At 33.7% G+C, this 14,179-nt stretch overlaps 1 protein-coding gene across 5 annotated transcripts in view; it reads left to right on the top strand.

Annotated features, from left to right (window-relative positions):
• CDH18 (cadherin 18) overlaps positions 1-14,179 on the top strand; it is an 893,359-nt gene that overhangs the window by 671,431 nt on the left and 207,749 nt on the right. For all 5 annotated transcript variants that reach the window (XM_088796449.1, XM_088796451.1, XM_088796448.1 and 2 more), the window contains one exon: positions 8,026-8,320. In XM_088796449.1, the coding sequence (XP_088652575.1) occupies positions 8,026-8,320 (295 nt within the window). The remainder of the gene's footprint in view (positions 1-8,025; positions 8,321-14,179) is intronic.

The following is a 14,179-nucleotide window of genomic DNA, read 5'->3' as shown; positions in this document are numbered from 1 at the left end:
CGAGTTTTTAAAAGTGTTCTTGGTTTTCTTACTTGTTTTGTGGCTCCAACTACCATCTATGAAACCTTTTAGATTTAAGTCCATATCTTTTATTTTTTTTGATATCCCAACTATTTGTCATCTGCACAGATCCTATTATGAGTTTATAGATAGCTGAAAACTCAGTTTTTGTCAGTTATCATATTTATATAATCTGCTATTGTAAAACTCTCGCTGACATTTTAGTGTCTGCTATTTACTTTTAATCTGTAAAAGGCATAACTTTCTCCCGAGTTCCCAGATACCAGGCAAATTGCCATCCTTGACTCTACCTCTTCCTCTTTCTGATGTCTTAAAACCTATACATTGCTAAGTTTTTAATATAGTGCTTATTTACTATCTTTCTAATGTGTCCCATCTCAAACTTCTTTTTTTTTTTTCAGTGCAGCATCTTGTCAGGTTTTCTATAGATTTACTCCTTCTAAGTTAAATTGTACATTGCTTTATATTTCTATAATTCAATTCTGCTTCTGTCATTTGCTCTCTCTCTCTCTCTCTGTCTCTCTTTCCTCCCCCCAACCCCCCTTTTCAAAGTCAACATAATTGCACACTTCTTTTTTTCTTTTTTCAATAAAAACTTTAAACTCCTGTACCTGCCATTCAAGGACCTGAACCTTCCCTACCTCTTCAGACTTCTCCTGATCTGATTTTTGTCCTGTAGGCTGTAAAACTTTAGCACAAATGCCATTTGATTTGTCCTTGAATTTGCACTTTTTTTTATATTACCGAGCCTTAATAGTTGTTCAATTTAATTGGTGCTTAATAAGTATTTAATATGTAGTTGCTGAAATATGAAATATACACATGAATTCCTTATTTGTAGCCTATGATTTATATATGTATATATGTATATATATATATATATATATATATATACATATATATAAATTATACGTACTTATGAACATGAGTACAAGAGGAAACATATAACAGACATATGGTATAACACTTCATCAGCCTTCAATTGCTAACATTTATTTAAGAGGAGACACATAGCTAACATGATTGGTGATTTGATATATGACTGTTGCAGAAGATGTGAAAATGTATCTACAGTTTTGTACATTTCAACTTTTCAGTAACTATGTTTGTATATCTGTGATAATATAATTTCGCTAAAGTATAAATCCAGGTTCTAAAGTTAAATTCAGAGGGGTTCAAACCCAACTTCTCTTACTTAATAGATTTGTAACCTTGGACAAATTAACTAACAACATTCAATGTGTTCATTTAAAAAAAAACACGGGGAAATAAAATATCTACCTCATAGAATTACTGTAAAAAACTGTATTTTAATCTGTTAGCAAAATATATGATATATGCAAGTATGTCATTTTCCTAATGCTACTGTAACAAATTATCATACACTTTGTGACTTAAATAGCACAAATTTATTACCTTACAGTTCTGGAGTTAATGCATCCTGAAATCAAGGTGTCAACATAGTTGCATTCATTTTGGAGGCTCTAGTTGAGAATTATGGGGTTTTGGTTTTCGTTTGTTTTGTTTTTCCCCAAGTTTCTAGAAACTACCTGTTTTTCTTGGTTTGTAGACAGTTCTTCAATCTTTAAGGTTTAAAACCTTCAAATCAAATCAATCAAATCCTCTCTCTTTCTCTTTTTCCCTCTATACCTCCCTCCCTCCCTGTTTTTCTGCTTCTATAGTTATATATTTTCTCTGACTCACCTACTTTCCTTTTTCTCTTACAAGGACACTTGTGATTACATGGGCATAATGGGATAATCCTGAATGATTTCGCTTAATTTATTCATATCAACAACATCCATTTTTCCATGTAACATAAAATTAATAGGTTTTGTGGATTAGGACATGGACATTTTAGAGGGAGATAGTAAGTGCAAAATGAATGTGTTTTTTTGTTGTTTTTTATTTTTGTAGCAAAATATATGACAATTAGGTCCTATCACTCAAAAGTTTGCTCCAGATCCTACTTAATTAATTGTAGTAACTTAATTTTATTAGGGATGGAAGGGATATTTTAAAGAAAGATTATCTACCTAAGCAGATCCTACAAAGAGAACATAGAAAAAAACAAAACAAAAACGAATCTGAATATCTAAGGTATATGATGGTGGACTTCTCATTTTCAAATCTAAAGTTCGAAGTCCTACAAGGGAATTTTAAAGAATTCATTGTTTTTACTGAATATCTAAGTCTCTATTTTTACCATCCTGAATATAATTGGAAAAACATGTCTGAGTACAAGTGAAAAATTCCTTGGATTGGATCATGTTCAAAGCCTTATTAACATTGTACTAGAAATGATGGGTCATTTTGACTCACTTATTTGCCAAAATATCCATTTCTAAGGAAATTTTAAGGTATGCTTACAGCATTCTTCTTGTATTTCATTTTAGATTGTGAGGTCAGTGGGATACTCTATTGATAAGTATGCTTTTATATAGCAGCCTCTGCAGTATACTTTGATGCTTAATAAATGTTCATAATTATTAACACTGAAAAACAGGTACATTTCACATGATATACATCGAGCACATAATAAGTACATATTGTAAGGACATTAGAAAACTCTCTAAACCATCCTGATCAAGATAAAAATAGTGCAGGCAATCACTTGCACCCCTGATCCTAACAACTACTGGTTTAATTTCTCTAACTATAGCTTAGATTTTCTGGTCTATATATTTATACAAATGGAATAAAAATATATGTGCTTTTTTGATGTTTGTCTTGTGTCATTTAGCATATTGTTTTGAGAGACCTCCTTAGGGATCACTAGTGAATTAATTATCCCCCAAACATTCTGCGGCTTAAAGCAACAGTATGATTTTGTAGTTTCTCTGGGTCAGGAATCCAGACTTGACTCCCCTGGGTGTTTTTGAATCAGAATATCTCATGAGGCTATGGTCAAGTTGTCTGCTGGGGCTGTAATCATCTGAAGTCTAAATTTTGCAGAAAATTGACATCCAAATTTACTTACATATTCATTAGCAGACCTCAGGTCTACACTGGCTGTTGGCTTGGAGACATCAGTTTCCTGCCCTGTGAGCTCCTCTATATTCTCATGCATGACAGCTTGATTCCTTCAGGGCTCTAAGAAAGAAAGAGAGAGAACCAGAGAGTTATAGTAGAATAGGCAAACATGACTAAAGCCAACATTTTACGCTGTTTTTGAAAATGACAGCCCATCACTTTTATCTAATTAGAGTTACTAGGTCCTACACTAACTTAAGAAGGGGGAATTACATACATGTGTAAATAGCAATAGACAGTAATTATTATGGGTAATTCCAATCAAAGTCTATCCTCCTACCTACACCCCGTGATTCATATTCCTCTTATCAAATACACTGATACCCACCCAAGGTCCCTGCAGTATGGTCCCATTATACTGTTAGCTCAAAGTCCAAAGTCTCATCATTTAATGCGGATGAGGCTCTTTGGGTATAGATCCTTAAGCATATGATTTGTGATCAAAAGATACGGTGAATGTTTAAAAGAAAAAAAAAATAGTACAGTAAAAGACACATTGCCATTAATCCCCCTCAATATACTCCCACTTGCTTTGAATACACTGATCCCATTGTTTTTGCCACTTTCTGAAGTAGTACTGAAAGTCCTCTTCCGTGAGGGTTTTTAGTTGTGCTGCCGTGGCTGCCTTCATGTCCTGATCATTTTGACTTTGGGGAAGAGCCAGAAGCCCCATGGTGCCAGATCCAGTGAATAAGGTGGATGAGGACACACCGTTATATTTTTATTTGACAGAAATTGCCATACCAGAAGCAATGTGTGACACGGAGCATTGTCATGATGGAGGATGATTTAGGGCCTGCTTTAAAACACAACCTTCTCTCAACCGCAGCTCACACCCGACTGACTACACTGAACCAGTTGAAACTTGTCACACACTGTTACTAAGTTTTGACGCGCCACTTTCCATTTTGAAGATCCCTGCCTTTCCGTTGGATGGCACTCGACAGTAGCATTCATCATATATTGTAATCATACCTTGTACTTATAGTTTAAATAAAATATAACACATTCTGCAATGAAAAATACACAGTAAGTTTCAATAAGATATCTTTCCTATGTTTCTCACATTTCTCTCACATTACATCGATTATTGTATTTCACCTGTTGGAGAAAGTGTTGATAGTGAGATTACTATATAATATTTCTGACTTTATTTCTAGATTTTACTGTGATATGATAAACATAAGTTTCCTACTCATAAAATGTACATAAATTATGTAGTCCAAATACAATTTTAAGACTGTGACCTATCTTTTTAGCATAGGGTGAAGTGTTAACTAAAAGCAACTTTTGAAATTAATTGCTCTGCCACCATCTTCTTAACCTCTTAAACTTTTAAAGTTATTCTTCCCCAAGGGATAGTATATTCTCTTTGTGAGGAATTCTGTAACAGAATGAAAGTCATAAATTTTTGGGTCCTGATCTTAATGTGGTCCAGGGTGAACAAATCGTTTTCTAAGGAAAATTCCTGCATCACATTAGTTTTCTAAGTGCCATAGGTTACTACTTAACACCAAAGTCCATTTATTAAATTGATGCCAGAGAAATACTCATTTTGCTTTACTTTGGTAACTACATTTTCTTTTCTCTCTCTCTTCATTCACTTTGCTTTTCTGTTCTCTAGAGAACAATTAATTAACCCTACTGTGTGCTCAGATACCCAAGGATTACCTCTTTTTCCTTGATAGCATTTTGTCCTTCAGCATTGAAATATCACTCATTTTGTAAAATCTTGTGATGGTAAAAGTATATTCCCACCGATGTGTGTTACGATAAGACCCTGCTACTGGTCATTGGGTGGTATTTCTAATCTGTTTAAAAAAGAGTACATTGTATGACTAAAATCAACTTTATCTTCCAAATAGTTTTACATATTTCAATATAAAAATGATAAAAAAATCTCTCTTAGATGATATAGTACCTAAACTTACAATGCGATATTTTACTGATTACTAAATAGTACCATGTGCATATCCAGAGAATTTCTACTTTATGCTCTCTACTCCCAATCCCTTCCATTTGGTAACTTATTGCTGCCCCCAATCAAACATAACATGTTTCTATTGTTATTATCTGTATCCAAAAGCTTTGTCTCTGTTTTAAGAGTTCTATCTCTAATATTGCCATTACTCCTTACCTATTTTATTCATTTGTTTATTCATTCATTCACTCAGTCAGTCATTATTTCTTCCCTTGAAAACTTAATACAAAACATGTGATCTTCAAGGATCTTAAAACACAGTTAGTAAGCAAACAAGACAATACAACCAATGTTTCTGTCAGGCTCCACCTCTGTTGCAGATTGAATTTTGAAAAACGAACTGAATATGTGAAAACGGGTATGGTATAGAACAGGTAATCTGAGAATACAGCACTTTTTTGTTTCATAAGTAATCACTATTATAATCATATAAACTATTAATGAATTGACTAAATATAACTGTGGTGGTTTCCCATTAGTGTTACATGGAGCTAATCATTTCAAGTTTCAACCAGGCCAGCTAAGAGATTAAATAATCCATTAATTAACTAATGGTCTACATTATTTAAATACTCAAACTGATTATTATCAACAGCTAATGTAATCCAAATACATTTTGTAATATTTTGATGTAACTTTTATTGTTATCCAACAATATATATACTTCTAAATTACAGTTCATTGATTGTATTGCACATCTATTTTCAAATCAGACATAACTTCTGAAACATTTAGACTAAGTGATTTATTATTAATTCTAAAAATGTTATGAATATGCAACCAGATCCAAGTCTAAAAAAAAAACCAAACAAACAAAAACTGGAATTTTTCTTTTACTTGAATTATTTGCCAGAATGTGTATAAAGAATAGAGTGTATAATATTTTAATAGATACTTTAGATTGACAATTTACTATTTATTTTACTTTTGTTGCTGGTCTACATGGAAAAAGCCTTTTATTCTTTAAATATAAATAAGTCTTTGTATTATGAACTTTGAATTCAAAACTAAATATCAGGTTAACCTCACTAAAAACATAGAAGAGTATGTGGATCTATCCTGAAGATGAGTGTCAGTTGTAGCCATTGTTATGTCTTTCTCATTTTAGTTGTTAGAAACCATACTTTTCTCTGAAAGTTTTTTAAATTAGTTATAGCTACATTATATAGATTTATAATTTACATATATTATATTCAATAGCTAATAAAACTATGTCATCTCTTATTAGCTTAATATCAACAGTGTTCCAGAAAAGGTTCTAAAAACATTTGTTCAAATTGTTGCTTTACTGTGCTGTGTTTGAGTAATGGATGATGTAAATTTAGAGAATATGGAGCAGGCTGCCTATAGATATTTTATAAGTGTGTGCTTCATAAATGATAAATATTTTATTCTAGGTGCTAACATGATATGTCAAGAGACATCAAGAAACAAATACATTTTCACACATGCATAAAACTGTCTCCACGCAACTCATTACACATTCTTCTTTAATAGTTAATTTACTAATGAAGTGTGTCTTTGAAAGCTAAGTTTTCATATTTTGCTAATGCATTTTTACTTCTTTTATATAAAAGCCCCCCAAAAGCAGTTTTGAAATAAATTGTTATACTTGCTATGTGATTCTCATCAAAATTGTGTCCCTGTTTTTGTCCTATGTGTTTTCAAGAAAGAAGTGAATTTATTTCTGATGTGCTATGATTTATGTTCAAGTCACCTACATTTTCCTATAAAAATAGTCCTTTCTTCATATTGTTATGTATTTTTCTATATTTTATCTTTGTCTTCTAAGAGTTCAGAAACTAAAATAAACCTTGAAACATTTCACTTTACTATGGCAAGAAACCAAAATGCTATATGAGCAGGTTATATTGTTTCAATGTTTCCAAATATCAGAAATGAACAAAAGGTGGGTAGTGGAGGTTATGTGACTAAAAAAAGTTTTCATATAAAGGATAACTGTTCAGATCTCTTGGAGAAATAATTTTTCAAATATATGGTTGTGATTTGAGAAAATATTACAGTTGTCTTAGCTAAAAATAAAGCAGTGAAACTTACGGAAATACTTAGTGGAATTTTGATCTTATAAGTTACAGTAGAATATTAAATATGAACTCTACATAGTTTAAAAGCATTCAATGATGCATAAATGACAAAAAAATACTTTAAAATTTCATTAATGTTATTTATCATTCTTATTAAAGACCTCTTCTCTACTGAAATGTTACTCTCTATATCTGTTTAAAGAATATTCAATCATTTTAATTTAGAAAGTGAAAATTTACTAATGTATCTCAATTAATTAAAAATCAGTGTCTACCTATTAAATCTTCACTGCTTTTTACATTTTGAGTTAAAATTTTTCATTATCTTTAAAGAAAGGAAATAGTTGACAATGAATGTTTTTTGTTTTTTTAATTCTAAATCTGAACAATTGATCTAGAAAAAAACCTTTTCAAGTTATAAAAGCAATGCCTCTATGACAAAAAGTGCCTCTTTAGTGGAAATTTTAAGTATTAATTTGTATCTCAGTTTGTCTTGCTGTATTTTCTTTTCTAATTTTAAGGTTAAAATAGAATGCCAAACTATTAAATTACAAAAAAACAAAATTTCTTTTAAGTATAGAAACAGTATTCTTACAAGTGATTTACTGGTAATTTATTTTCCCAATTTTATTCCTTTTAGTTAGTAAATGTTCATTTAGTAGAATGACAGCAAGGGATATTGTTTTTCTATTAGTAAGTATTACTTATTAAGTTATCATAAATCAGTAACTGGAGTACTCTTACAGATCGTAATATAAATAGCAATATTAACAGCAAGTGGAGGAACACTTCAGAAAAATAAATGATTGTGGTAACACATGGGACACTGTGGAGAGAAAAGTCATAGTCAAACCAAGTATTAAATTACAGATAGACAATTTTCAGAGAATACCATGTAAGGTTGGAATATAATGCATGTGAAATTATTCCATTTGTATTTTATAGCTGCACTCCAATTCTGACAAAGGTGATGGGTCTGTCAAGTACATCCTTACTGGAGAAGGTGCCGGGACTATATTTATCATTGATGATACCACGGGTGACATCCACTCAACGAAAAGCCTAGACAGAGAGCAGAAGACCCACTATGTGCTTCATGCCCAGGCTATTGACAGACGGACAAACAAGCCTCTTGAACCCGAGTCCGAGTTCATCATCAAAGTACAAGACATCAATGACAATGCTCCAAAGTTCACAGATGGACCATACATCGTTACTGTGCCTGAAATGTCAGATATGGGTAAGAAACATCATTTTTATGCTTTGACTTAGTATATTCTGAGGATCCAGAAATCATCTTTTGAAGACCAGCTTTTAATGTGTGTGTGTGTGTGTGTGTGTGTGTGTGTGTGGTGTGTGTGTAGACATTTGAAGAAGTTCCCAATTATTTTTAATAATTTTCTGTGCCCTAAATTATTAAAGAATAGGGATTCTACATATATAATATTTATTAGAATTAATTTCTGAACATATAAGTGTAAATAATGGTTTGCTCTCAAGGAAAGACTATCATAAATTAGAAAGGATGGAAAATTCTTGCTCTGTTAACATGTTTTTTTTAACCATGTAAATATTTCATGGATATTGTTAAGAACATACCAACACATTCAAAATGACAATTTGCATAGATAATGAAAGACAATAGAATGTCGGAAATCTTTCGCTATGTCTTTTAAGCTTACAGTTTATGAACAAATTACAGTAACATTAATAACATAAGTAATGGCTACATTAATCAATTAAACTTCTCACATACTCCTAAGCATTGACATATGTCACTTATTTTTAAATATACTGTGACGTATTTAGAATACCACTTTACAGATGTACAAACTGGCACACCGTACTAGAGTAACTTTCCCCAGTTCACATATGAGTTTGTAGAAAACAGCCAAGAACAAATTGACTCCAGATTCTCCTGAATGTAAAGCTGACACTACAGTCAATAAATTGTAATCTAGGTCTCCACTCATCCTAATGAGCTGGGGCTTTCCCACTGCTCACAAATAGCTGTAGTCTATCTGTTATATTTTGTTTCTATCTCATATGATGGATTTCTTAGTTGTAATTATAATAAAGTTCAACTATCATAATATTTTTTCTACTGTTTTTTGAGTCTTCAAGCTTAGATTTAGAACACATTTTTTGAACAAAGATTTTAATATTTAAGTTTGCTGCATACATATGACTATTATTTTAAATTAAGGTCATTGTCATCATTAATTAAATCACTGTTTATTAGATGTACAATTTTTAATTTGGAATAATTTTACAGTTTTATTGAGGTATAATTGACATCTGGCACTGTATAATTTTAAGGCGTAATGACTTAACTTATATATGTTGTGAAATGATTACCACAGTAAATTTAGTTAACAACCTCCTTCTCATATATATATACAGGGTTTTCTTTAATGGAAGTTTGTAGTTTTGTCCCTTCCCAACTCCAGCCCATCTTAGGTCTTCTGAGCCAGGCAAATAGTTCCTGTAGGTTGGGGAAGCAGGTTGGACAGAGAGGCTAAGTTCTCCTTCTTGACCAGAGTCTCAGGGGAGAAAGCTGTTGCCAAACTGGCTCCCTTTGGACCTGAGTAGAACACAGCAGCCAGCCTTAGAGAGGCTGGGGGAGGCCCAGAAGTCACTCAGGCTCACTGTTCTCTAAGGACAACTGCGGGGAAACTGAAAGTCTCAACACTGTTAACCCTGGCAGCTGAGAGTTTCCATGGAAACTTTAAATAGACGTCCCTTTAGCACTTTGTCAAGGGACTGACAGCCCTTGACAAGCTCCTTCTGTCTGACAAAAGCAAAGGACTCTATGACTCTACCACTTGTGAGATTGCCACGGTAAAGTACTTCCAGGGTCTACTTAAGACCCCCAGGAACACGAGAAACAACCATAACCATAGAGGACAAAGCACTGGACAGGGAAAACTAGGCAGAGCAGTCATTACCAAGACTGACAGTTTATCTTAGAGTAAATAATAAGAGCACTAGTGTTTTAGGGACACTACAAAGGGATTTCTGCAACACAAAGCCACATTTTCTACAAATAAGTAAACAACAAAAAAATGTAATATATGGATCGAGGCATGGATGGTCACTGATCAGGCCAAATTATTGTTCTGGAACTTGAAATGGGAAGAAGTAGCTAAAAATCAGAGAGCAAAAGTACAAAAATATGGTAATTTTGGGAAAAAGATGACACTTGGAGGATATGTTTGTAAGACTGTATGATTAACATATATTCCCAGGGAGCAAAATAGAGGAGCTAAAGGAGAGAAGCCATAATATTATTTTCTTGAGGTAAAGAATATAAGAAATTTACAAGTTTAATAGATTTTTATGAGTTCCAGAAAGGGTTAATATATAAATCCTGGCAAAGTTCCTAAAACCTAAGTAAAAGAGAAATTTTATAATTTTTTAGGTTTTTAAAAATTTCCTACTAAGAAAACAAATATTTGGCATCATCATATTTATCACTTAAAAGACTGGACTCTGGTCAGCAATCGGATACTATTCTATTTACAGCCTTTGTAAAAAAATGATTCATCTGTGAGGGTGACAGAAATCTTTGAAGAAGGATCCAGAAAGTATATCATTCTTTTATTTTATGTGTAAAATATATTTGAGAAGATAGTTAAAATTGAAAATATTGGAAATGAATCAAAAGACAGATCAAAAAGTCATGGGAAATGACGAGAGGAAAAAAATATCAGCAATGTACTCTGAAATATATATGTAAGTGAGTGTGTGTGTGTGTGTGTGTGTGTGTACACAGAGTTAAATCTAAAGGAATACATTTGAGGATGCTAATGGATAATGTACAGTCTAAGAACCATGAAGCATCAAGGAATTATTACAGTGAAGGCTGTAGTTTGAAGACTTGAGAACAAGACATTTCAAAATCCTCAGAACAGGCGAGGAGAAGATAGGAATGGGAAACAGCTAGAATTTTTAAGTTCTTTTACTGAGATGAGTGTGGTTGATGGAGAAATATTTAATATCTGAAAATAATAGAGAAAAATAATGTAACAGTATGTTTTTAGTCTTTATACTACAGTGGTTCTAGGCCTGAGTCTATTGAAAGAGTATGGCAAGCAATAGGCTGAACATTGGAAATTATATTGTTTGTGCATCCGTGTGTGTGTGTGTATGTGTGTGTGTGTGTGTGTGTGTGTGTGTGTAAACTCATCATGGTGGAAAAACAGATACATAAAAATCATCATGTTAGCATTCTACTCACACTGGAACATGAGTGTTATAGGAGGTGATACAAAAGTTAGTAGAGGGAGATGCTCGCTTTACATTGGTGCTTCAGAAGAGGTGACATTTGCATTGATTCGGATTTTAGAAATAAAAAGCTGTTGTAGAGCAGGGAGCAGCACATAGTGGCAGGGGAAACAGATTCAGTCTGCTTTTGTTTTTGTAAGTAATGGTTTACTAGAACACAGTCGCCCCCTTTCATGTGCATATGGCTTGTGGTAGGTTGGGCACTGTGGTGGAAGAGTTGAGTGAAGACTTACAAAGCCTTAGACTCACAAAGCCTAAAATATTTCCCGTGTTGCTTTTTACAGAAAAGTTTGCCAACCTCCATCATAAGGGATTTCAGGGCTGAGACCAGAAGCAGGGTGATTATGAGAGGATAAGGTTATGGTCCTGATGTACAAAGCATCTGCTGATCTAGGCCAGTTAGTGTCCTGCTAACCCTGCTGAATATACACATATACACAAAAATATGGCATGCATTACAAATAACGGGATCATGCGTCTTTAGGTAGACACTGTGAATTATCCAACTATTGCCTCCCATTCGGTGGTACTAAGAAAACTCAGTTTTGTTCAAGCTGGCCCTATGCAGAGTTAAATATTCACCTCCCCTCACTCCCTTTCATCTATGAGTGGCCATGTGACAATGGAATGGAGCTTCCAGGAAAGATACAGGTTTCCTGACAAAAAGACATTGCTGGTACACATATTTCACACTCATTGCCACGTGCCTTTCTTGCCGCCTATAAGGAAAATGTGGTACAGAAATGCAGCTGCCCCTTGCAACCATAGAATGAAAGCCTGTTGCTAGGTGAGATAGAGCAGAAAAGATCAAGGGTCTGGAAGAATGATGCTTCTGCATCACTGATACTCCAGCCCTGGTCTGCCAATCCCAAAACCTTTCTTAAGAAAGCAAACCCTTATTATTTAAGCTCTTTAGTTCAATCTCAGATACATGCAGCTACGGTGAATCCGAATTGGTACTTGGACAAATTTGAGATTTTAACATGGACCTAATAAGCAAAGAATTGAATCTAATACTGAATCCAAAGGACTAGTGAGAAAGGTTTCAGCATCAGATAAGAAACAGTGATGTCATTTTCCATTAGGTGCCTTGATTTGGGGACAATACATGAAATCATCACTCTTCCCCTTCCACTGTGGAGCTATGATGCTAGTTGATCTTGCGATGGCGGAGATGTTCCTTTCCGCCTGCGGCAGAGCTAACAGTTGATTTCAGATATCTAATCTTGTTTGCCATTAACTGTAGATTCAATTGTCCCCATACAAGTACTGATCAGTGGATAAAAGGAGATTGGACATTTTGAATGTGGACTTTGAATGCTGTAGAAAATCTAAATTGATCGCCACAAAATAACCAGTTTTACCGGAGTCTACAACTGTAGGTTGCCACAGCAGTTGTGATAGAAATCACGGAAACAGCTGCAAGGGATATGTTTTGAGCACTTACTACGGGCCAGGAGTTGTGTGCCGTTTGCAATAATTTCATGTTTGTGTTATCATGAGGACAGTGTTAAAATGATTCTGGTTTTATAGAGGATGAAGCTGGTACATATAATCAATGTACCCAAGATCACATGGTTAGTAAAAAGTGCAACTGGAAACTATTTCTAATCTAGGCAGAACGTCACCTTTTGACTTCCACTTTTTAATGCAGTTTTAAAAATTAAATCTAGATCAAGTTGTTTGTGGAATAATAATAACAAAAATTTGGATGTTCCAGAATTGGTACAGTTTACTGAGCCAGAGGTGGGGGTCTCCTTGAACCATTAGAATAGATTTGATGTTAGATAATGTTCCTTTTGATTAAGATATAGGATTTGGGGATGGCCAGATACCAGAAGGAGGAAAATTTATCCTGAATTGCCTGGAAGTAAAGGAATAGCCATTTATTTATACTACACTCGAATCCCTGGGGAGTGCAACAGGACATGCTTTTGAAAAAAAATCTCTCTGAAAACCCAAAATATGTACCTTAGATACAGTGTAGATAAATATTTGACAGGTTCCAGGTAGGTATGTTTACCAAAAGCTGAACAAAGTTTGTGACGTGGATGATGTGGACACTGAGGCAAATGGAGTCATCTAGGCACTTTCTAGAGTAGAAATTAGCTTCATTCACTGAGCCAAGGAGTGGAGTTCAGATGGAGGAACAGGTGTGCTTATGACATTGTGACAGTATGAAGTACTGTATTTATCCCCATGCTTAAGGACAAAATAAATGGTAAGTAAATTCATGATTAAACTACACACATTGTAACTTTCAACCTGCTAATAAAAACACAACCACTAAAAACCAAAACAAACAAATGTGATGACAGACTTTAATGTAACATATGAATCCAATAACCAAAAAGAAATGACATGAATTTTAAGTGAATTTGAAAATAGTACATTTCAAATATTGATGTTAAACCTAGTAAGATGAGAGGTAAACTGAAATATGCGTAAACATCATACATGGCAGAGAAAGACTAATTTCCTATTATGTAAGGGGCTTTTTGTTTGTTTGTTGTTGTTTTTAGTGAGATGCCATTGGTTAATAACATTATATACGTTTCAGGTGTACATCATTGCAATTCACTATCTGTATACACTATAGCATGCTTATAACCAAAAATCTAGTTTCCATCCAGCACCATATATTTCATTCCCTTTACCCTCCCTCTACCCCCTTCCTATCTAGTAACCACCATTTTGCTACCTGTATCTATGAGTTTGTTTTTTATGTTTTATTCTATTAGTTTTTTGTTTGTTTGTTTTAGATTCCACTTATGAGTGAAATCATATGGTTTTTGCCCTGTTTTGTCTGACT

This window comes from Rhinolophus sinicus, chromosome 3, assembly GCF_057876585.1.
Source record: "Rhinolophus sinicus isolate RSI-liver-muscle chromosome 3, RSI-T2T, whole genome shotgun sequence".
NCBI classification, from domain to species: Eukaryota; Metazoa; Chordata; class Mammalia; order Chiroptera; family Rhinolophidae; genus Rhinolophus; species Rhinolophus sinicus.
This window is presented reverse-complemented; position numbering and strand designations above follow the sequence as displayed.